The sequence below is a fragment of the Elgaria multicarinata genome, chromosome 1 (assembly GCF_023053635.1).
Source record: "Elgaria multicarinata webbii isolate HBS135686 ecotype San Diego chromosome 1, rElgMul1.1.pri, whole genome shotgun sequence".
NCBI classification, from domain to species: domain Eukaryota; kingdom Metazoa; phylum Chordata; class Lepidosauria; order Squamata; family Anguidae; genus Elgaria; species Elgaria multicarinata.
Window position 1 is genome coordinate 191425401 of NC_086171.1, and position 25230 is coordinate 191450630.

The 25230-nt window shown below is 40.8% G+C and overlaps 1 protein-coding gene across 1 annotated transcript in view; it reads left to right on the plus strand.

The window, feature by feature from the left end:
- Positions 1-25230, plus strand: part of ADA (adenosine deaminase) — a 45673-nt gene extending 20443 nt beyond the window's left edge. Inside the window, exons 5-11 of the mRNA XM_063120265.1 lie at positions 4585-4700; positions 14057-14181; positions 18516-18587; positions 19551-19652; positions 20172-20239; positions 20760-20889; positions 24421-25230. Coding sequence (XP_062976335.1) covers positions 4585-4700; positions 14057-14181; positions 18516-18587; positions 19551-19652; positions 20172-20239; positions 20760-20889; positions 24421-24525 — 718 coding nt within the window. The 3' untranslated portion in view covers positions 24526-25230. The remainder of the gene's footprint in view (positions 1-4584; positions 4701-14056; positions 14182-18515; positions 18588-19550; positions 19653-20171; positions 20240-20759; positions 20890-24420) is intronic.

The following is a 25230-nucleotide window of genomic DNA, read 5'->3' on the forward strand; positions in this document are numbered from 1 at the left end:
GATAACTACATACCATTGGCTGGCAGTGTGCAATTAAAGAAAATTATATTGCTTGTTATGCAATACGTTGACCAGCAGCAGTTCTCCATTGAGTCGTATGTGCAGTGATGATGTTGGGACTTTGTAACTTCTTCCCATGCCTGTTAGCATTCCACAGCACACAAGAGATCAGTGAACTACGTGTCTGGCTTTCTGCTGTCTAAATACGAAAGAAGTACCCACTTCTTTAAAGGACTCTCCCTGTACAATTTTGGTTTAATGTTGAAGTTTTCATTGCCATTTCTTTGCATTTATTGTTTGCTGTATTATTTCCATAGAATAAGAGAGAAAAGTCCTGTATCATTCTCAAGAGAATAAGAGAGAAAAGAACAATGCCCCTAAAGTTCAGCATTTTAGGCTGCAATTCTGTGCATACTTTTCTAAGACTAAGCCCCATTGAACACGATGGGACTTAGTTTTGAGTAAACCTGCACAGGATTACTCTATTTAAATCCAATTGGTGTCAATGAGAGCAGGGGATTAGGAATTTTTTAATTCTCCAGTTGAAATCAATGGCACTCTAATGTGGTTAACTATGGTTGGATCATACCCTATCTCACTTTTTTGGAGACCATCATTACAAGCACTCACATTCTTCTATTATTATGTATTTATTTATTTCATTTCTATACCGCTCCATAGCTGAAGTTCTCTGGGCTGTTTACAACAATATTGGGGCATCCTCTGATGGGGAAAGGGTACGCAGGCTTTCCAGGTTACATATAACTCCTTACTGAGTGTGGAGGAACCCGAAAGGGCAGGTTCCCTTGGTTCGCTGAGTGGCGGTCAAAGACTCTCAAGACACAATTTCTCTCATCTTGGAAAAGTTTTATTACGAGCAGCCTGCAGTACTGCAAGGTGGCAAACCCTAGAGGATCTGAAGGACTGCCCACTAGTTGTAGGCAACGCTAAGATACTTATAGGGTAACATCCTCAGAAGCAACAACAGAACTTCCTCATATAATAAACCAATCATAATACAGTTTTGCAATACAGTAACCAATGATAAACAAGGCATTTATGCATGTGCAGAGTGCAGATAATTCTAAGACTAGAAAAACAACACGTAGATGGGTATTCCAATCCTGGAACATCTGTTCATTTGTGGTTACTACTCTTCCTGGCCTCACTGGGAGGCTCACACTCTGACTAATGTGTCAACACTTCTCAATATATTTTCGGCTACAGTTTGGGTCAAATTGCTATAGAACTTAATTTCTAATAGAAAGGGCTTACATCAAAACAGGGTGGGCACAGACAAAACAGCCCATTCACACATTTCCTCAACAACAGCACAACAGAAAGTAACTAAACTTTCAGCTATTTATTTATTTATTTACATTTTTATACTGCCCAAAAGCCAAAGCTCTCTGGGCGGTTCACAAAAATTAAAACCATAATAAAACTACCAACAGGTTAAAAACACAAATACAAAATACAGAATCAAAAGCACAACCAGGATATGAATCAGAGAAGAGTTATTTTAGGAATTGCAAACACTCTTAATTGCTTCAGATAGAACATGACTAAGGCTGCAGTCCTAGGCACACTTACCTGGGAGTAAGCACCACTGACCACAATGGGATTTACTTCTCAAGAGACATGCATAGGGTTGCGCTGTAACTTTTAAATCCTTGTAGCACTTCAAAATATGATAGAACCTGTTAAATATTAGATTTTTATCATATTTTGAAGTGCTACAAGGATTTAAAAGTTACAGCGCAGTCTTAGCCAAGAAACAAAGATATCCAGTCACAATTATGAAGTTGTTACGACATGCACTTTTTTCAATTTTAAGTTGAGTTCAAGGGTCTCATAGACAATTTGGGCTTACAGCTGTTCTGGGCACTCTTTACCATCAAATCCAGAGGTTAGGTATATGCTGTCTGCAGACAAAATGGCACACTGGAGATGTCGAATGAATAAAATAATGGATTGTGATGTGCTCACAAGTTAACTGAATTATTGAGGCTTTCCTTGTGATTCTTACTCACAGGGAAGAGGGTGTAGGCTTTTTAGGATTGCAGCCCTATTGTCTGTTTTGTAATATTTAATCCAGAGTGTTTATATTTATGCAGTACTTGGAGTGCATGTACATTTATTTCTCCATTTTGGAATGTAGGACTACTGATTTCACAAGCCTGCTCTATTTTTTCCTCCATCCCTCCCATAGCCCATTTTTTGAGACTGCTTCCATGCTAGTGGGATCTCTTGCCCTGAGTATTTCATCCATCTTGCCTGTGTGAAACAGCTGTGAGTGGTTTTGGCAGAAGTTACTCTTAATTTCGGAAAGGAATCAGAGATAAAACAGAAGCATTTTCTTCCACAACTTCCTTTTTTTAATAACCAAGCAGATTTAGCTGTCATATCTACTGGGTTGAGATCCTGCAGCTGATCTTTACAGTTCTTAATTTGTTTAGAAGGAATCAGAGCTTTGTTTGACAATACATTGCTCAATTAGACTTTAATTCAGCTTTGTTGGGGAGCTCAAAGAGGTGGTGAGGGAGAATAAGAGAAGGAGGAAGGTTTGCTGGTTGTTGTATTTCCTGCCAGAGTAACTTGAAGCTGTGCATGTTAACAAGGGTTGGGGGATGGGGTGCGGTCCCCAGATGAAAAACACACACACATTTACTTACACTCAATGATCTAGCATGGCCAATTGGCCATTATCAAACTATAGCTGGCAGCTAGGTATCTTGAACTAATTTGCAAAGTAACTATCACATCTTCTATTGGAGGCTGTGGATTGTTACTTTTTTACCTTTACAGAAATAGACTCGTTTTAAAGTATTGGCAATATGAGTTTCCTGCTCCAGTTGGATCCCCTCGCACAGGGTTAACAGACATCTTGACCCTGTGGGGAAGAAGAAGCGAGGGAGACAGGAGCAGGCAGAGAGACCATCAGGGCCTGTTCTAGTTTAACCCCGACAGGCTAACTGACATTATGACCCTGGCAGGATCTACACTACTGCCTTAGAACGGTTTATAACAGTAGTGACAATTATTTGGGGCCAGGACACACTCCATATGTTGTTTTCAAAACGTTTCAAAGTGTCCTGCTTGGTGCAGATCTGGTCCCTGTGGGGAAGTGGGAGGAGCTGTTGGTCTGCTCGTCCTTTGGGAGATGAGGGAGCAGGGTCTTCCCACCAGCCCTGCTGAACAGTCATCTTAATTGCTTTTTCTTTCCCCCCTCTTCCCTCCCCATCCCCTTTTCCTCATGTTTCATGTCTTTTTTAGAATGTAAGCCTGAGGGAAGCAATGTCTTCTTTACTGATTGATTGTAAGCCGCTCCAGGAGCCTTTTTGGCTGAGGTGCGGGATAAAAATACTATAAATAAATCTATAAAAATAAACAACAACAACAATAAAGTTTCATTTGATTTAAATATGAAATATGGCAACTAAGCTTCTTCCCTGGTTTGCTTAGATAATGTTCTAGAAAATACTGGATTTGAATGTTGTGAATGTTCTGGAACTGAATTAGACAATTAATCTACATAGCTCAGTATTAACTGCTTTGACTGTCAGGATTCCCCCGCGGTCTTGGAGATCCTTTTTACTGGAGAAACGTGGATTGAACATGAGATGTCCCACATAGAATTCATATGCCCCTACTACTGAGCTAGATATTAGGTGGCAGATATATTCACCATCAGTATCTGGGTGTTCTGTTGTGGTGAATCCTGTAAAGCATAAAGGGGAGCATGTGTCCCCATATGTTCCGTTCAGATTTTAGGGGGAAACTAATATTGCATGCAGATATGTACCCTAATGGGTGTTTTTTCTAGAGAAAAGCAACTTCAGGAGTTTGTAGCTGAGCATTGGAAAGAAAGGGGAGGTTAACCCTTTCCTACCTGTCACTTTCCCCTGCAACTTACTCCACAGTTCACTTCCCCTTATGTTAGGTTCCAGAGGTGTGTATCCTCTGCCTTAGTGGATTTGTAACATGTATTTGCATGTTGTATATACAGTATTTATTTTTAATTTTGCATTGCTCTCTGCTCAATGAACACAAGGCGATGAACACTAAAAAGCATTAATAATCATTGAGAGGCACAACAAACACATATGCTCTTTTAAAGTGTGAAAATCATTTATTCAGTTTATTTGTACTCTGCCTTTCTCTCTAAAACATGGGTGGGCAACTTGTGACCTTCCATTTGTTTTGGCCTAAAACTCCCATCAACCATAGCTAACATAGCCCGTGGTGAGGAATGGTGGGAGTTGCAGTCCAACAACATCTGGAGGGCTGCAAGTTGCCAACCCCTACTCTAAAAGGAAGCCCAAAACGGCTGGGGTGTTTGTGTTATCAGTGTGTAGCAACAAGATACAAAATTTTAAAAGACTAACAATATGAAAAAATATCCAATCATAAGAATGCTAATATAAACCTACAAATAAATTTCAATTCAGTACTTACAAAAACTCAATTCAGTTGATACAAAATTCATAAACAATAATAAATTAATAAACAATAAAATTGACCCTGAGATGTGCTGCATTGGGGATCCCTGAGCTAACTGATCTCTCTATTTGTTTTGTGCAGGGGAGACCTCACTCCGGATGAAGTGGTTAGACTTGTTAATCGAGGGTTAAAAGCTGGAGAGAAGGCTTTCAACATCAAAGCCAGGTCTATTCTATGCTGCATGCGCCACATGCCAAGTAATGTATTACCGCTCACCTGTGGCTCTGCTCCCTACTTTACCAAATCTGTCTGTCTATCTTCCCTGCTATACACTGCCTGCAAACACTGACTCGTCAGATTCTTATTCTTTTAAAATGTATCAAGAAGCAATTCTTTTGGGTTTAGATGCTCAGTTACAACATAATGTGAATAATTATTCCCACAGAAGAATGGGTGCATGGAATAGGTAGAAACATATATCAAGTTTGCATGTTAGCAGCAACCCACTCTTAACAAACCATAGGTTGGTAAATGCAGTAGGAGCGAGCGAGCACACATCCTGGTTCCCTTACACTTCTGCTTCATTAAACAACCCAGAGATACCCCTTCCCAGGTTTATTTATGTGAATGCCAAACCCAGAACTCTGGGTTATAGGGGGATAAGACTGGGGATTGTTGGGGTTAAATCATGGGTTCAAACTCCCCCAAAAATCCAGAGTTCTGGGTTCAGATGTCATGTAAACAAACCAGGGACAGGGCATTCCTGGATCGTTAATTGCAACAGAAGTGGGCAGGTTGGGATCAGTGCATTTCTCATTGCATTTCAAACAACCCACGATTTCTTAACCATTGTTGATGACATGCGCCAACAAAGAGACAGGAGGAAGATTTCATCATGTAATGTATAAGAGAACTTGAGGTCGCTAATCATTCCACAATGAGAGATTTGGTTGGTTTTGTAGTGTACAAAATTAGCTGGGGCTGTTGACAAACATGACTCAGCTGTGCAGTTCTATGGGGCTGACTTTATCTAACACCCACCCATTGCCTTCTGTAGTCTCCTCCCATGTTTTTTTCAGATCTGATCTGTGATGCATTATTGCTTTTTCTTTTTCTTTTTTGACAATAAAATGCAATTACAGGGGTGGCATGTCCAATGTGGATGGTCAAAGTGCTATGTAGGCTTTGATTACTGTGTTACTGTGCCTTGATTATAGTATTTTAGGAAGCATTTTATTGCTTCCTGTTAAGCACAGATGTGGTATTAGTGCTGAATTGCCCCAATGTCAGTTCCTGTTCCACTGGAGGTGTGAGGGAGGCTTGTCCTTTTTTGTTGTTTTACTTTTATAGCAAAGATGTGCTGTTATGCTAAGAAAGAATAAAAAAATAATAATACAAGGAAATCAGTCATGAAAGTGCCCCCCCTTCACCCACAGCAGGACAGAGGTTGATCAATTAAGGGGCAATTCATCACTAATCCCGAAGCTACACTTAACAGGAAGCAATAAAACGGGATGAAGCTAAAAGAATGAAACCTTTAATTAGGATTACAAGAGACCCTTGCAGTTTTATGAGGCCATCCTAGAAGATGCATCTTCTCTTGCTTAAAATTTGTGCCCCTTCATGTGACCGAACAGTTTATAGTGGAGTGTGGGTTGAAATGTGCTGAATGCATATGTCTGCTTAATTTAAGCAAGTTGCAAGATGGATGTGAGATGAAGCAGATTCTTGCCAATCTAAGCCAAACTATAAATGGTCAGATCCTGTTTTGCAAAATGAATCTGAACTATCTTAGCTTCATTGTGCAGCTGATATCAAGCAAGGAGATAATCTGGTGCCTATGTGGCCCCTTTTACTAGCAGGCTTTTTGCCAAAGATGCATCTGAATTGGAAAACATCCATGGGAGAAAAAATTACCAGTTCCTTCTTCAGATTTAGTACTCCTTTATAAAAAAAAAAAAGACGATAGAGAGGGAAATCCATTATCAGGATAAATCAGTACAAAGTTTTAAGTCATTCAGCTTAAAAGTATCTTTCACTTCTTATTCCATCATGTAGCTTTAAAAGTCTAGGATTTTGTGTTTGGAAAATAAGCTTTATAGAAAGTGCAATTATGTTTGGCAACTAATCCAAAAAATGTTTACTAACTTAAAAAAATGTGTTTAGAACTCTGACCCTAGTGCTGATCCAGGAAGGATAAGAAGGCTGCTTGTAATTACGTATCTTGTAATCAGTTTCTTCAAACAATAATTTACGACTACATTTTAAATGTTTTTGCTAGAAAAATGGAAAACAATGTAGCTATAAACTAATCTCATTCCAGACTGAGATAAATTAGACTGAAAGATGCAAGGCCCATTTGTTGATTTTTAAATTAGAACAAATAATTACTCCACCCATGCAAACAGTATTTTAACATACTTAATGTTTGTTTATACTTTTATTAATATACACCTAAAATTTAATCTACTGTGGCTATGCAGTTGTGATATGCTTACACATTAAATGCACTTGTTTCTGTGCTAATTTATTTGTGTTTTTTTATTTGTACACCAACTTTCTACCAAAAATGTCACTCATGGCAGCTTACAATCACTAATAAAACTTGATAAAAACAATAATGAGCAAATACCTTAAAACACAATTTAAAAACACAACAATAACAGTTTAAAAATTGAATAAAAGCATCTTTTTCTGCTGGTGAAGAAAAACAGGGAGGGAGCAAAACTAGCTTATTTTATGCCATTATAGTTCTTCAGTTTGAAATATTTCATGTGAACTGTAAACTTTGGTAATTTAAAAAAACAAAACGAACCCTGATTTGTCTTAACTGCTTGGTGGAATTTAATGATTTTAATGGCAAAGCAATTAATTTATTTCAGGGGTGGCCAGTAAGTAGATCTCCATATCTTTTGTACCTAAACTCCCAGCATTCCTGACATTTGGCCATGCTGGCAGGGCCTTTTGGGAGCTGAAGTCCAGAACGTCTGGAGATCTACCTTCTGCCCACCCTTGATTTATTTGATTTGTTCCCATCTTTCTACCAAGAAAATGGCACTCAAGGCAGCTTACAATCACAGGAACTATAAAAATGTAAAATGTGAATTTAATTAAAACATCATCATCTGTAACGTTAAAACACAGCATAAAAACAGCTACAATAAAGGAGCAGTAAAATCGAGTGGCATAGTTCATTTACTTATGACCCAGGGAAAGCCTACATTCAAAATGGAAATAACTTTCTAAAATATTGTGGAACAAAACACTACTTTCTGGAATAAAGTGAATTTGAATAATTTATAGGAAATAGCATTTTGAGAATTAGAGTTTGCTAAATGTACGTGATGCGTTGTAAATGTTTTTTGGGGGTTTTTAATTATGAAAAAGACACAATTCTTAGTGTATAGTAACACCATGCTTATAGGAGCACAGTAGGTGGGTGTTAATTGTTAACTTGCTATCTTATCTCTGCTTCTTGCTCTCTCCCAAGCTGAAGTAGGCCATTAGTTTAAGATTGATTTTGTCCTAAACTAGGGTCAGACTTTCATCTTGATCACAGATTGCTTAGAGCTAATAAGAGTTTTCTATCTCTGGATTTTTGAAAGCAGCAATAAATTAAAGATCGTTAATGAAACTTTGGCCATGCAGTGAAACCTTGGAGGACTTTATAGGTTTGAAAATTCTATCTGACACCTAGTGACCTCTGCTGCATTTCAGTGCACTTAAGCCCTGATGGTTGTGTGCTAATTCCAGTATTCGAGGCAGTAAGCCTGTGTGCACCAGTTGCTGGGGAACATGGGTGGGAGGGTGCTGTTGCACCATGTCCTGCTTTGTTGGTCCCTGGTCGACAGCTAGTTGGCCACTGTGTGAACAGAGTGCTGAACTAGATGGACCCTTGGTCTGAACCAGCATGGCAGTTCTTATGTTCTGTTCATTTCCATTGATTTTGGCATACCCAATTCTACATAGAACCAGGCTAGAAGTTGAAAAGAAAATTCAAAAGTGAAGAAATTCAGATGAGTTTCTTAGTACAGACTGTAGATATGGTTGTATTTTTAATAAGAACTGGACTACAGGAACAGGGTGTTGTACAATATAAATATGTACTCTTAATAAGCATGCTGGGGATATGGAGTTCACCATAATACTGAGGAAGTATAAAGTGCAGTCGCTGAGCCAAACACCTTTGTGGAAATAACCTCTGCAGAACGGATTGGACTGGACATAATGCTAAACTATCGTTTAAAGACTTAGTTTAGTGTTGCATGGACAAGAATGCTCCTCTCTCCCCTTTATTATGTCCGGTGAGAGGAAATATGCTCCAGATAATCTAGGTTGCAAGGTGGGGGAAGAAAAACAAATCCTCTCCATAAATTTGGTCAGAAATCATTTCCCATACTCAAATCAAGAAACGAAGTTTATTAAAACATCAAATAACAAATGAGATGGAGAACAAGGAAGGCACAGAAAGAAAACACAAAACTTGCTAGCCTATGATGACTCAGTAGAAACAACCCCTCCTTCCCCCTGCCCCCAGAGCAGCATAGACCTTCACATGGTGACTGGACTTTATCCAGAGAGACAGCACAAGTTCTAAACTTCAAGTTGCTGGTTTAACCTTTGAAGCCCTAAAAGGCCTCTTATCTTGAATATCTCAGGGAGCATCTCCTCTATGGCCCCATTCAGAAGACACCTTAAACCACGGTGATTAAGCTAGAAAGCCGGGCCGTGTTCAGAAGTCACCTTAAACCATGGCTTTAAGTGAATAAGGCTTTTTGCCTTAGTCACCATGGTTAAAGCCATGGTTTAAGGAGTCTTCTGAACACAACCTGGCTTTCTAACTTAACCACCATGGTTAAAGCCATGGTTTAAGATGTCTTCTGAACAGGGCCTTTGAGTCCCTACTGGGCATTGAGATCTGCTAATGAAGCCTCTCCAAATACTATGGGAGTATGCAATGCAGAGGCTTGTGCTGCCCTCACTGGAATGCTGGAAAGGTCTCAGAAGCTGTATCGAGACTGTTGGGACGGAGTTAATCCCGTTTCTGAACTGTACTAATTTGAAGAGAAAGGATCCAATTTTCCAGTTTGGGTGGATGGGTGGAATCTGACAGCTCTGACATTGTGATTGTAACTATGGCTGGAGCATAGCAAGTTTGTGAGCCCACTTCATTCCAGAGCCAAGGTAATTGGCAGTGTAGATTCAGGCACTTTCATACCTGACTCTTTTATGGCTTACTTAGCACTGCAACTGAGCAATGAGTATTGGTGCAGTTTTCAAGCCAACAGTAGAATTGTGTGGCGAAAAGCAATTTCTCCTGAAATGTCTCCCTGAAGAAGTCTTCTCCAATATAGCCTTGCCCAAATAGTGGGCTTCAAATGGCAATGCATTGCTGTAATATGGCTTTGCATCTGCGCTATAATCAGTGTCCCAAAATGGTTGGACTACTAGGCCAATCTCAAGTGATCTGTTGTATAAATAACTTTTATGAAGCAGCATATTGGCAAAATGTGAACCATAACTTCTATGGTGTGATTAACTGCCATATAACTATTGCCTGGGGTGGGGTGGGGGAGATCTCTAGAGAATATAACTTCTCCATTATTTTCCTTGCTCCTGGCCCAAGACATTGGTCAAAAGAGCTTTTGCAATTAGAGATTAGATAATGTGATAAGGATCCCCTTGTTCTCCCAACGATCATACATTCCTTTGGTGTAAGAAAGCATGCAAGATGTTTACATTAGACAACTGCATGTGTTCTGTTGCTTTTGCAATTCTGTCTTTAAGACAGAAGAATGCCTTGTTAACTACCCTGTAGAGCATGCAAGAGATGTTCTTGCTGGCTGTTCCAAAGTTATGAATCTCAGTTCTCCTAAAGATCTTAAACTCTGAGCATTGCAAGACCCACATGTTTTGGCTGGCATTAAATAACTGAGGCCAAATGGACAGAAATAACTTTAATTTCTGTATCAAAATTTTTAATTAGGTGCTTGATTTTTGTTGTGTGTTTTTCTTGAATAGTTTCCTATCCAGATCTCGTAGGAAGTGATAGAAATAATAAATAAATAAATCTTGATTGGATTCACTAATGTATTTACTTGGAAGTTTGTAGTTGTTGTTTTAAAAAAAAGTTGATAAGATAAAGGAGAAGTTGGTTGTTTCACCCCCAGTATAATTAAGTTCACATCAGTTTAGAAAGCATAGCATTTAAACTATGTGTCTGAGGAATGACAGTATTAAGGAGCTGCAAATTGGAAGCAAAGTGCCAGAATTGTCCTGGCTGTGCCATGGTCCAGTTCAAACATTAACATGTTATGATTTGGTTAGGAATGCTTTCTCCTTGGCTTTTCCTTCCAGTGATTAGAAAAATTCTAAGTGAATTTTCAGACCTCTTCATCCAACAAACAAAATACATGGATGGACAGTAGTTAGTCCCACTAGGTGAATTGCTTCAGTTCCACTGTCAAACTCTACTCATAGCATATTAAGGCCAAATAGTCAAGAACTATTCACATAACTCTTCAAAGCTGCCCCAGGTGCAGGTTTTCGTTGGCTGGGGCTTTTGAAAAACACAGCTGCTGTGTGCTCAGAAAGATGTTGACCACCACAGAACGCAGAGGATACTGAAGCCAATAGAATGGAGGAAGCAGAGGCAGACTCTTTCAGTTCCAATAGACCAGATGCAAAAACTTAAATGAAAATGGTGATCTTAAGAAGGTGATCTTAAGACTGAGTATAATTTGCCATTAGAAACCAATATATGACTCATGGAGAGAGTGCAGAGCTTGAGCAAGATAATTGGTTTCAACGCACACCCTAGGCAGGCATAGACTTGCCCAGATTATAGACCTGACTGTCTCACTGACCCATCCCACTGAGTGTCTTGGTTGACCTGAGAGGCAGAGTACAAAAACGTTTGCGCAAATTAGTAGAATGTGCTCCTCCAATCAGTTCTGATGTAACTGTAAGGCAATAACCTCATTCTTTTAGATATGTCTAGGGCTGTTCTTATGAGGACTTCAAATCCGGTTGTTTGATCTCATTCAGTCATGCTCCTACTGTTTGCATGCCTTGGGCTGAGGGCCAGAGTACTCAAAGTGAGGTGAAGTGCCTGCCTTGCAATGGAAGGCTTGTGAAATAATTTTCTGTGCTGTTCAGTGATTATAGCAGCATTTGAGAACCTCTGCATTAGGTCCTACCTGTTGTCAGACCAGGAATAGATTGGTAGAAAATGGACATGGGATTCAATCATGGCTTCTGTTCTCTTATCTGTTTCCTCTAACAGACCATTTAGGAGTCTGTCATAAAGGATTTCTGAACTGAATCAATGAGGAGTATCTAATGTAGGAAAGCTCAGGGTAGACGGCTGAGTTGGAAGCTTTTCAGTTTGTTTGGAGTAAGAACAAATGTAGGTAAGGCAACAGCTACTGAACCTTTCTAGAAAGCCTCTGTGCCAACTTTTAACGCAGGGGTGGCAAAAACTAAAAAGGGGGCTGGAAGAGGTGAGCCTCGTCAGGGAGATCATTCCATATTTGGGGGGCCAACGGTGAAAAGGCCCTCTCCTTTGTTGCCATCCTCCGACCTTCCATTGGAGTAGGCACCCGGAGGAGGACCTTAGATGTTGAGCGTAATGTACGGGTAGGTTCATGTCGGGAGAGGCATTCCGTCAGGTATTGTGGTCCCATGTAAGTCTTCATAGGTGAGTGTCCCTTGAAAACCAAGCATCAAGACTATTCTTATAGAAGGAGTTGGAGAAACATTCCACATTGCAGCATAGGTTTCCCAGCAATGTTTACAGGTGTACAACAAAACAAACACTCCCAGCCTACTCCTACTAAGATGACCACAATATGACCTGTTTTCTAAAGCTAAATACTTAATTCCATGTGTTGCTATTGTTAAAATGTTTCTTTATTTCACAGGGGACTATGTTAGGGTTTGTTTTCTCTTTGGTTTTGGAGAATTTTATTGAGCCATGAAAAGTGCTTTATATGGAACCCTTTTTTATTGATTCCCATAAAAGCAAGCGGGAGAGAAATACTTCTCAACTAGTAAGCTTGAATGCTGTTTCTCAGCATCTTGCATTAGATGTCAGTCCTTATATTCTTAGAAATGGAAGGGGTCAACAGAACCTTTTAAAAATATTAATTCACTCTGGGTTGTAGCTTGCACATTAGTTCAGGAGGTGCTATTCAAAAAGGCACATTTTCTCTTATAACAGGTACTCTGTTGACTAGGGTGGATGAACCCAACAATATGCTAAAACATGACCTAAGTTCAAGCACATGATTGAAAAAAAGTATATTTGCTTCACTGTGCATTCATGTTCCTGACTTCGCAACCTGTGTGGACATTTTACTTTTGTTTCTGCCAAGAGCTGGTCAGCAGTGATGGGGGCATGGTCTCTGCGCATACTGAAATGTGGGAATTGGGTGTATTAAAGCAACTGCGTGATTGCTTCACTGCTCACCTAAACCTGGCTTGCTCCCAGGGTCATGTAATGGGCTTTTTCACACAACCTTTGAATGCATATATAGCTGTTTTCCCCCCACCGGGCTTTATTATGTCATGCCCATAGTGAAAATGTTCATGATCTGAGTGTTCTGTTGCAGATGGAGCCAAACTTTGATTTGGTCTACTGCGGTTCAAATACTTCAGTATTCTGTGTGATATGTACTGAATTGTAATTTGTCCCTGAGATGGGAGTGCTAAGATGTGTGCTTTGGCTCGCCAGAAACCCAGAAAAGACAGATGAAGCATAGGGTCGCATGAATCAGTACTGATAAGCCCTGAAATAGATCTGTCCTACAACTCCTTTATGTGTATGTTCCTTTATGAAGCTCTAAGTTCCAGGTTTAATCGCTGGCATATTCAGGGAGAGCTGGAAAAGGCTCCTGCCTGAAGTGCTGCCAATTAGTATTTACAGTAAAGTTTACATAATATTTACTGTGTAAGGTTTATACAGATAATTTTCACAGACTGTAGTTCCTGCATTTCGTGGCTCCATTGTTTACATTTTTTCTCTCTAACCATGGAAGTACGTGCACACACACACACACACACACACACACACACACACACGCCTCACTACTGAAGATAATACTCCATGCATCGGATGTTACAATAAATCTGCCATTCCTTAAAATGCCCTAAGCCCTCTCATTGTTTATACAGGATAGGTGACTTTCAGAAATCTTGGCCTTGCTGCCAGGCGATCCTTTTACACCATGCTAATTGTATAATACTGCGAAGTGCGGTTTGTGTAGGAAACTCTTCATTTAAAAAGGCTGATAATTAACTTCTGAGAGTTTCAGGAACCGCAGCTAAAGCGTCCAATGCCAAGAAGTAAACTCTTTTATTTATTTATTTATTTATTTATTTTTAAAAAGCTGTAATTCTTTGTGTCTGTTGGATGATCTCCAGCATCTGCCTGATTATCTTTGGAAAGACTTGTCAAAGGGAAAAACCCAGAAAAACAAAGTGTTGTTTTAGTATGTCAAAAACATTCCTGTGGATGACAAATTTTATTTAAACAAAGTTTTGAGGGCTGCAAAAAATAATAATACTAATATATAAATCCCCATCTTTACTGGTGTTTTTTCCTTCTTTCCAGGCTGGTCACCAGAAGTAGTGGAGCTGTGTAAGAAGTATCAGAATAATTCAGTGGTTGGTGTAGACCTAGCTGGGGATGAGTCACTTACTGCTGAGACCTGTCCAGACCATCAGAAGGCTTATGAGGTTTGTTCAATTTAATATGGACAATCATTCAAAGGACCAGTATTGGATGTGGGGCAGGTAGCTTTGAACCCACTATGCCCTATGTAATTTGAGAACAATAACATTTAATACTCTCCCATAATGGTCTTGATATAAGCATTTACTTAGAACAAAGTTGCTGCATCTCTTTAGTAACACTGGAGTACAAGATAAAGCTACTGGTGTACTTGGGACCAATATGCTAGAGGAGGGCAGACTTCAGGTATCCTGGATCTACTTCGTGTGTTTTTTAGAATCCCAAAGTCCACCAGCAAGAGGCAGCTGACAAATAGTGGCTTGGTGCAATCCTATGCATATAAAGTCTGTAATTCCCAGTATGGCCCAGCTACCCATGCTGGCTGGAGCATGCTGGGAATTGTAGGCTTTTTTCCTGTATAAACACGATAGGATTGTGCTCTTAGGGGCATAGACATGCACTTTCAATTAAAGAACAGGGTGCCTCTCCGCATGTGCCGAGTACTGGAATTTGTTTTCAGTACCAAAAGTATGCTTACAGTTCTTTCACATAAAAATCCAGGTTTCTCCCTGCATTCACATGTTTTCTTATTTAGAGTATACTAATTTAGAAAGGAAAAAGAAGTCTTTTAGTTGTTGAACAATGGGAAGAACAATCTGGCTGACTGCAGAGCACCCGGAGACCCATCAGTAGATAGATCCCAATCAGCCTTCTACCCCTTGCAATACACAGCCAGGTCCTCATTCTGCCTATTTTAGTTCATTTCTTTGCTTCTTGCAGACAGGGGAGGTATTTTAGTGGGGTGTTCTAAGCACTGTTATGTTGTGTATATTGTTGACTTCAAGGGGGAAGTAGCAGCATACTGCTAGAACCCCATGACCAAAGTAATGTAATGTTATTACCCAATCAGTAATTGCATGATACATACATTTTTAAAGTAAAAAGCAGGTAGAGTTTGTGATAAGGACCGAGGTATGGGGTGAGAACACTTTGCCTTCCTGTAATCCTAGTTTGGATGGGGGGCCCCCATGGAAGCTATTTGCATCTGGAAGGAAGTTCTCGTGGCTGCCAATGCGATCATCCCCTCCCAATGCAAGCAGCTGTGGGGGGGAGGGGCTGATCTGATTGGGATTGTGTCAGGGGCAAAGGGCCAACGCCCCTTTGTCCATACCATAGCCCACCTCACCCATCACCCACCCACACCTGCTATTTTTTTCCTTGGTTTAAATCATGCAGTCATTAATTGGATGAATAAACATGAGTGGCTGATGCAATGGCTTTTGGGTGGCAGTTCTGGGAGAGGCAAAACCTGATGGAATGTTCCTCCAAGATTGCAGCTCCAGTATAGTTCCCTGAGTTTGTAGAGAACTGTAAATCCCATTAGAGCCAGTGAGCCATAGCTAACACCACACAACTGGGTGCACAATTGCAACTTAGATTTTTAAAGTTTTGTTCCACGTTTTCATTTAACAGACCATTGGGTTCCTTTTCCTCATTCATGCAGTTGAGTTTGGATATGCCAAGTTCTGAATCATGGCAACTTTCCATGAGCAAAGTAAAATTTGTAAGAAAACGCCATGCATGTATTTTGAATCAAGGTCAATTAAAATCTCAGAGTTCCATCTCTCCAAGATGTAGTGTACACAGAGCATGTGGCTGCATAAAAAGTTTCTGATTACATCCCTCCACGAAAACACCTCTGCGAACAGGCACATACATTTCTATGTTTTGTTCTTGCCTTCCCTGTTCATAATAAAGCCTCCTAGTCTGTCAGCAATGGAGAATCGCAGGAGCATTGTGCCAGAAGACTGGAAAGTAGGTATAGGGAATGATAGAATTGAACTACAACTCGAGGTTTATTGAAGAACCCAGGTCTCATTGCTGCCTTCATTTAAAATATGAAAGCCTGTCACTCTTTGGATTGCTGCATGTTAGTCACAATTAGGGATGGACGGACTCACCTGCCTCCACGCCACTGGGCATACACCAAGCCGCTGCTGTCTGTCCACCCCTGTTCAGCCCTGTTTATGGCCAGCATTTACATAACATTTACGAACAATCCTGAGCTGCCATTTTTTGTTTGCAAAATGGTGGCTTGCTGAGGGTCAGCAAGGCGCTCATGGACCATGCAGTGGCTCAATGAGCAAGGGGTCAGGTAAGCATGGCAGTTCAGTAAGCGGGGTCTGAGAGGCTGAGCGGGGGAGGGACTCCACCAGACTCCACCTCCTTCCCAGAATCTTGCAACATCCCTAGTCACAATGGCATGGCATGGTCACAAAGTGTACCTTTTTGCTATCCAATCGGTAGTTCTTGCAGATTGGCTTTTTGGCTTTTCTGAGTTTATCAACTTTCAGGGCACCTATTGGTAGAGTTACACAAGTAATGGAAGGCAGTAGTTATTAATTAGTACTATATAAAGTGCCAAAAAGGCACACAACTACTCCAAACACCAATAAAAGGGGATAATTACCAAATAACCCATTTATTTACAATTTATAAAACCAACTGATGTGTCTCAAAGTGGTTAACCATCACAATGTTGGGTACTATAACAACCAATCATATATATCATATATGCAAAAATACAAATCTAATACAGTCCAACAATATTACAGACTTTCATAACATTTAGCACCTGAGACAATACCATCAATAATATAAGTACAGAAATAGGGTTTCTTCTCTTTTTCTATTCTTGTTTGCGTTGTCAATACATTGAATGACAGGAATTTGCAATTCAACTTCCTGTTTACGCTGTTCCAGCTTCTTCGGACTCAACGCTATAAAGAGATTCAGTACAAAATTATCAACATTAGTTCTAACCCACTTTATAGTTAAAGACACCAGATACTTGTTTCCACAGTAGCGTGAGAACACTCACTCACCCATATCAGGTAATACCCTCATTAGAGCTGTTTCTGTCTTGGGGAAACAATCCCTCCAGTAAAACTCTGTGAAAAACATATATTTAGCTTTTTAAAACATTTTATTTGATAATTATCACCTTTTATTGGTGTTTGGAGTAGTTGTGTGCCTTTTTGGCACTTTATATAGTACCTATTGGTAGAGTAACATGTATGGACTCAGTATATAACATGGCAGTTTCCTTATTCTGGAATGCCAATTGATCAGTCAACTTGTTCCTGTAATAAGTAACATCTGAAAAACTGTCCTCAGTGAGGCTTATTCCAGGTAAATGTGCATAGGATTACAGCCCTAATAGGTAAAATGAAATTTATCACACAATTGTTGCTTGTTTCCATTCCAGCCAAAATTGACAAGAAATCAGTTTTTTTTTCCTGTACATATTGTAATAAAATAACTGTTTTCCCTTCTTTGGGAGAAATAGCAATCCAAGTAAGGATTTTTCTGTTGTGGATCTATATTATGTTTATTTATTTATTTACAATAATTATATTGCGTAAAAAGATAAAAACATTAAAGCAACATATTAAAATTCATCAATTTAAAACGGAATACCAATAAAAATGGTGGCTGGTCAGTTGCGGAATTCTTCCTGGAAAAAAAGCTGTTTTCAGGAGGCGCTGGAAGCAGCACAGTGTCGGTGCCCACCTGACCTCTAGGGATAGGGAATGCCAAAGAAAAGGGGCCATCACACTAAAGGTTCTTCACCGGATAGACTCCAGTCCGGCCAAAAGACCCTGTGTAACCACCAGGAGCATGCCCGCTAATGATCTCAGCGATCGGGCAGGTTGATAAGGGAGAAGGCGCCCTCTCAGGTAGCCTGGTCCCAAGTTGTTTAGGGCTTTGTACACTAGTACCAAAACCTTAAACCTGGCCCGCTACCAAAGAGGCAGCCAGTGCAGTTCCTCAGCAAAGCAATTGCACACTGAAAAAGGGTAGCTCCCAACAACAGCTGAGCTGCAGCGTTCTGCACTAACTACAGCTTCTAGAGCAGACTTAAGGGCAGCACCACATAGAGCTCATTGCAGTAACCTAGTCTTGAGGTTACTAATGGCTGTACTATTCTAGCCAAGTTATCCCTATCCAGAAGAGGCCATAGAAGCTGCTCCGAGAGCCTTTTTTGGCTGAGGAGCGGGGTATAAATATGAGAAATAAATAATAGTTGGTGAGCCAGCTGAAGCTGTTAAAAGGCACTCTGAGCTTCCTTGGACCTCTGGTGACAATGATGGATCTAAGAGTACCCCCAAACTATGGACCTGATCTTTCAGAGGGAGTGCAACCTCATTCAGAACCCCATATTAGACAGTTATTTTAAGTCTACAGCCAAAGAAAGACTCAAATGTGTTATCTCTGATATTTGCTACTCACAATTTTACACCCTCCCTCCCTCCCCCTTGTGCTGCCTTTTGTTTAGGAAGCAGAAAGATGTGGCATTCACCGGACTGTTCATGCTGGTGAGGTTGGGAAAGTGCAGGTCATCAAGGAGGTAAGAAATTTACCACTGAACAATTAAACTGGATGTCCTCAGGAAAACTGTCAGTTGACACTGATACAGGAAATCGCAGAATATGCTGTCCGGCATCCATGAGAATCCTGAGAATGCTTGCTAAAAAAGGATATACTGTATGTTTCTAGTTCACTTGTTGAAGAGGTGAGATATGCCTGGTAAATCTCAGTAATTAAAATCCTCTTGATGAAGCTTTTAGCAGCTCGTGGGTGTGACATCCTTGCACATCTTCTTGACTTCCCTGGAATTCATTCTCTGGCTCAGTCAAATTATCTCTTAATCCTATACTGTATTGGGTTGAGGACCTTATAATACTTTCAATATTTGAATGGGTGGCATATAGACCCCAACTTTAAATGGTTTGTTATTTGGATATTTGTTCCACTTCTATTGGCTCCTATGTATCATTGCTAGAAAGTTATATGCATTCCATTCAAATCTATGTATGTATATTTAAAAAATGGGGAGGGGTTTAAAAAATTGGGTGCCCATGTTGGGGACCCATACACGGGCACCATTGGAGGTGCCCACAGGTGCCATGATACTATTGTGTGCCACATTGGGGACCCCTGCCATATATAGTAGAGAGCCAGTGTGGCATAGTAGCTAGAGTGTTGGACTGGGAGTTGGGAGATCCGGGTTCTAGGCCCCCCCCTTGGCCATAGAAACCCACTGGGTGACTTTGGGCCAGTCACAGACTCTCAGCCCAACCTACCTCACAGGGTTGTTGTTGCAAGGATAAAAATTGAGATATATAGTAGGACGATATATCTAAATACTTTTTAGCACAAAGTGCTAAATAAAGATTAAATAATAAGTGTAATAATTCTGAATCTCTAGCTTTGATGTTTGAGGATGTAATTGTTGTGTTAGCTGCAGAATTGAGAGTAACCTTATCTGCAAATACCTGATTCTTCATGTCCTTTCCCCACAATCTTATAGGCAGTTGGCATCCTAAAGGCAGAGCGAATTGGCCATGGCTACCATGTCTTTGAAGATGAGCATTTCTATAAACAGCTGTTGAAAGAAAATATGCATTTTGAGGTAATGGACTATCTTGCAGGCCTAGAATCTCTACAGCTATAATCTTGGAGTAACAGTTCATAAGACGTTAGGAAGCTGCTTATCGTGGCTGGGTTCACTGCTTATCATGACTGGGTCCGCATGTCACACGAAGCCAGAGTTGTTATCTGTGGGTGGTTATTGTGGGTGGTTGCAGAGTGGCTTAGCCTGACATCTGAACCCAGAGCAGTTTTCTTGTTGTGGATGGTTTTTGCAGACAGGCCACCATGACAACCCCATGGCTTGTAGTAGGGTTGTTAAGGGTGGCTTGTTCTCAGGGTGGCTTAGTGTGACATCCAAACCCAGCACAGCCATTTTTGTGTTAATATGGCCTTTAAAGTCCCCATTGGCATATCTGTGATGAGCTTCTGTATAGGAACGGATCCTTGTACCCAATGTAGCATGCTCAGTTCATTTATAGTAGATTTCTGTATTCATTTAAAAAGGCATCTGTTTTGATTATATGTGTGTGTGTGTTTGTTTTTAATGATAAACATACAGCTCTGCCCATGGTCTAGTCACCTCACTGGTGCATGTAAATCAGACTTCTGTACGCATCCAGCAGTAAGGTAAGGGTGTGGGGTTTTTTACTTATTATTTCAAAGTAATGATCCTATATTTTATCTAATCGTATTCCCATTATCCCCCAGTACTTGAAGCAAATTCTTGATCAAACCGTTTTGGTTTCAGTCTTTTGACTACTGAAAGGGGTTGTAACCAGTTTATGAAATATGCTGCAGTCTGGCTGTTTGAGGTGTAGTGAAAATATTTTTGGTCTATCTCAAATCCCTACTATCAAGATGGGCTGTTGGCCTTATGCCCCCAAATTGCTATGCCTCCACCTGCATTGCCCTTGCTTTTTATCCAGAGCATTCTTTGAAGCTTCATCTAATTGTCTAAGAAAAGCATCATCTAATTGTCTAAGAAAAGCATCTTGAAGTTGTGCCATTCAGTTTGTAGCACTGGAAGATGTGCAGCTAAATGCTCACAGGATAGAAACCCCGGGGAAGCTGCCACCACCATGTCTTTGCTCATGAGAAAATGCAAGCTGTAAGACTCTTTAATATTGTTACATTTCTGATTTTCCAGGTTTATGAAAGATCGTGCAAATTTTTCCTTGAACACAGATGATCCACTCATTTTCAACTCCACAGTTCACACTGACTACAAAATAGCTCGAGACTGCATGGGCTTCACTGAGGAGGAATTCAAGAGACTGGTAAGTTGGTATAGGTTTTCCACGCTGGTAGTGCTTTTCTCTTGTATTAACTTGTGGCTTGATCCTAAACCTTTTTGCTTGGAAGTAAGAGTACTTCTTTCCAAGCAAGATATGTTTAAGTCCGCAGTCAAAGTCAACCTTCTCAAAGTTACATCTGCAAAATCGATAGAGATGGACATGTAGGAACTTAACATGGGGCATGGCTAGACGAGGGGGGTTGAGGGGGATGATCTCGCGATTTTATGATTGCGAGATCGTCCTCCTCATCTACACGAGGCGCACGACGTCCCAGGAGGAAGAGGATGTCGTGCCCGCCATTTTGGATTTATTTTTTTAAAGGGAAATGGGCGCACGAGCATGCAAACGAAATTGTAAGGTTTTTTTTAAAAAAAACCAAACACCTCATGCTCCCTCCACTCCACCCCCAATGGGCACAGAGCTCCTGAGGAGCTCTGTGCCTGGTTCCTAGCTCCTCGCATTTACTCGTGAGGATCTGGGACAAAACCGCAATGGCAGGCCACACGTCCCACAGTCTCGGGATCATCCCAAGACCATGGGGAAAATTGGAATGAAAGGGTAGGGCGATATCCTGGGCCAAGGGAGGGATTGTCCCTCCCTGCTTCCGGGATGCCCTGTGCATCACGTGGAATCACAGGGACAATCCCAGGACAATCCCTGGGATATCGCCCCTTCTAGACATGCCCATGGTGGGCATACAACCACATGGGCAGTTTATTCTTCCGCTCCACCGCCTCCCCCAAACATGATTAATAGAATGTATATCCCACAGCTGCGCTTAGGTCAGAAATCTGACTTGTAGAGACATGGTGAAATTCCTTTGGCAATTTGGGCAGGTGCTGCAGATAGTTTAGCTGCTCACATGATTATAGGCCAGTTGTGATAAGATACTGCTTTGTAAACGGCCATCTGTTTTCACCACATATATCAGCATATTTTCCCAAGCTTTGTCATTAGAAATTGTGAAAAGCTGATCCACTTCATCAACCCAAGCCCCATCTCTAATGAAAGCTAAGAGTCTTGTGGCACTTCAAAGATGAACGTTTTTAGTATGATGTGTTTTTTGTGGGCCGTATGCCGTAATTAACTTGTTAGACTTTAAGGTGCCTCAGGACTCTTCTTCATTGCAATCCCTCTGATAATTGTCTCTGATAAATTTATCAGAGGTCCGCCTGGCGCCTACACTGTACTCCTTTCGTCGCCAGCTGAAGACCTTTTTATTCTCTCAGTATTTTAACACTTAATTTTAACTTAAATTTAAATTATACTGTTTTAACTCTGTATTTTAACCTTATATCAATTTTGCTGCGTGGTTTTATCCTGGTTGTGCTTTTGATTCTGTATTTTGTATTTGTGTTTTTAACTTGTTGGTTGTTTTATGATGGTTTTAATTTTTGTGAACCGCCCAGAGAGTTTCGGCTATTGGGCGGTATAAAAATGTAATAAAATAAATAAATAAATAAATAGATATCTGTAAAGAAACCAGCATAGGATAGCCCGCAGCATAAGCCAATACTCCCACCTCCTGTGACTACCTAGGAAGTTTCAGGGAGCGTCCAACGTCCAAGCATTAGGTATGGACCTTTGCAGAGGCAAAGCCCACGTGAGTACATTTCCTTATGTGGAAGCCTCTTGGGAACTGGAGCCTTCATCTTAAAGGGATCCTGCTGCCGGAGAAGCCTCTAGGCATGGAGAGCTTTGTATTTATTTTTTTATTTATTTATTGCATTTATATACCACCCCATAGCCGAAGCTCTCTGGGCGGTTTACAAAGGTTAAAAGGTCTGCTTGCACTTGGAGATGCTCTTATGGCCAGCTGATTTTCAAGGCTTGGATTTCACGTTTGCATTGGGACCTACACATACACACAGTCCTATACAGGTAGACCTAACCCACGTGATATGATCACCACAAAACTGAGATGTTCTGATGGTGCAAAATTGGTCTATGCATTGTTGGACCCTATAGATGTAGGCTGTCTATGCAAATGTGAAATATCCAGCATGCAAAGAGGAGGAGTGTCCGAGCTGGTGCATTCTAAATGTGAGCATAGGGCTCTCTTCAAAGGCATGGACGTCTGCAAGGGGAAAGCTTCATGCCTGTGCATGGGGAGGAGAAGTGCAGGACTTTGAAGCCAGGCTGAGCTGCACTATCCTGACTCTGGTAATCATGTGTATAATGCATGAAGGGGGAGTCTAATCCAGCTACATGAGTCTAGAAGATTTATTAGCACCATTTCCCCTATTTTGTGTACAGTTTTTTTCCCCCAGTATTGAGATAAGGACCTCCCATAATATTGCCATTTGGGGTCAACTTAACTCCTTTCTAGCCACTTTTAAATCTATCAATGCAGGGCCAGAAAGGAAAACAACTGTCTTGGATTCTGGAGAGCCGTCACCAGTAATTAGATAGTATCAGGCTAGATGGATCATTGATCTCACTCAGTATAAGGCAGAGTATATTATGTTTTTAAGTCAACTGATTGCCAGACCTCCAGCGTATGGCCTTAGATGTATCGTCCTAAGCCTGTTCAGACATTCGAGTGAATGCATGAAGGCTCAAATTGGGTGATGGTAAGGGGGAGTATACTCAAGCCTCACCCCCAACATCCCCACAGGTGCTGGCTCCGCTTCAGACCTTTGTGCATTGAGCACGACATTCTGAAGAGGACTTGTTAGCTCATTAAACTAAACACTCTAAGGAGCCTCCCTGCGATGAGAAATCCTCCATCAGGTTTCCTGAACATGGGGAAGTTTCTAAGCACGTTCAGCTGAGCCGGCTTAGAAGCCCCTCCAAATCTTTGCGCTTAACTCTTAAAGGTCTGAAGTGGAGTCAGCTCACATGGGGTCGCTGGGGGCTGAGCTTGCACACACACACACCCTTCTCACCACATTCCAAGCCCACTTGCATTGACAGACACCTGAATATTTATTTATTTATTTAGAATATTTATATACCGCTCCCCATTGAAAAATTTCGGAGCGGTGTGCAAGGTCAAATGAAAATAAAAACAGAATAAAAGCAGTTAAAACAAAATTTAAAAGAAGCAATAACAGTAATCCAAGGCTGCATGTTAGAGAAAGGCTTCTTGGAATAAAGATGTTTTCAGGAGGCGCCGAAAGGAGTACAAGGTTGGCGCCTGCCTGACCTCCAGAGGCAGGGAATTCCACAGGAGGGGCGCCACCACGCTGAAGGCTCTTCCCCTGGTGGATTCCAATCGGAGGATGGATCTACGTGGCTGTTCTTATAGTGCAATCCTAGGCATGTTTACTCAGAAGTAAGTCCCCTTGCATTCATTGAGTCCTACTTCTAGGTAAGTGTGTAAAGGATTGTATCCCAAAAGCATGTTTTTAAAAATCCTGTACCTTTTCCTTTTATTTTTTTAAAGGCTATCAGCACTTTCAGCTACTCGTTACTTCCACTTAAACTTAGCAACATGTGTATACATGGCATTAGGGGAATCTGATTCTTTCTGGAACATAATCAGCTCCATGATTGATCTTCTTTTTGCAGAATATAAATGCAGCCAAGTCCAGCTTCTTGCCAGAGAAAGAGAAGAAGGAGCTTCTCCACAAGCTGTATGAAGCATATGACATGGTAAAAAGCACGGAGTTCTAATCCCACTTGTGCCTGCCAGCCCGCCAGCCACGACCTCTTTTCCTGACAACTTTATGCTCATCAGAGACATCTGTTTTGCTTCTGGGGGTGCGTGGGGGAACGCACAAACTTAGTATTATTATTATCTTGTTTACTATTACGGTCCACAGGGTGGGGGGCATGCGCAATATATACAAAACAGTGTTCCTATGATGTTTGCATTGTATCTGCCTACACCACCCCAATCCTCTAGATAGGGTGGGTGCTATGAGTTTGCAGGCTCGCTTTGTAGGCTGGAGATAATCTTTTCAGAGAACTGAAGGATTGGAAGAGAGATTGCTGCGTGTGGTAGTTCTATTCATCTCACATTCCACTGTGATAACACAGGTTTTGCAGGCTATTGAATATTTCAAAAAATGTATTTGGTCAAAAGTGACAGTGGAACTAAAGAAATCTGTGTGTGTTTGTATGTAAGTGTGTGTATATATATATACACACATGTACACGCACAATGGAAAACAAAACCTCAAAGTTATATTCTCTGTCTTAGAAATGATAGAGATTTCTTTGTAATTGGTCTGTGTTCTGTTTGCCCCTACATGTGAAAGAGTGAGAAATAAAACCACAAACTTCTATCACCACTGACATGGTTTTTTTAGAGGTTTGTCATCTTTTGGAGGAAAATCTCCTATAAAAATGAACACGTCACTTCATTACTTCATCTTT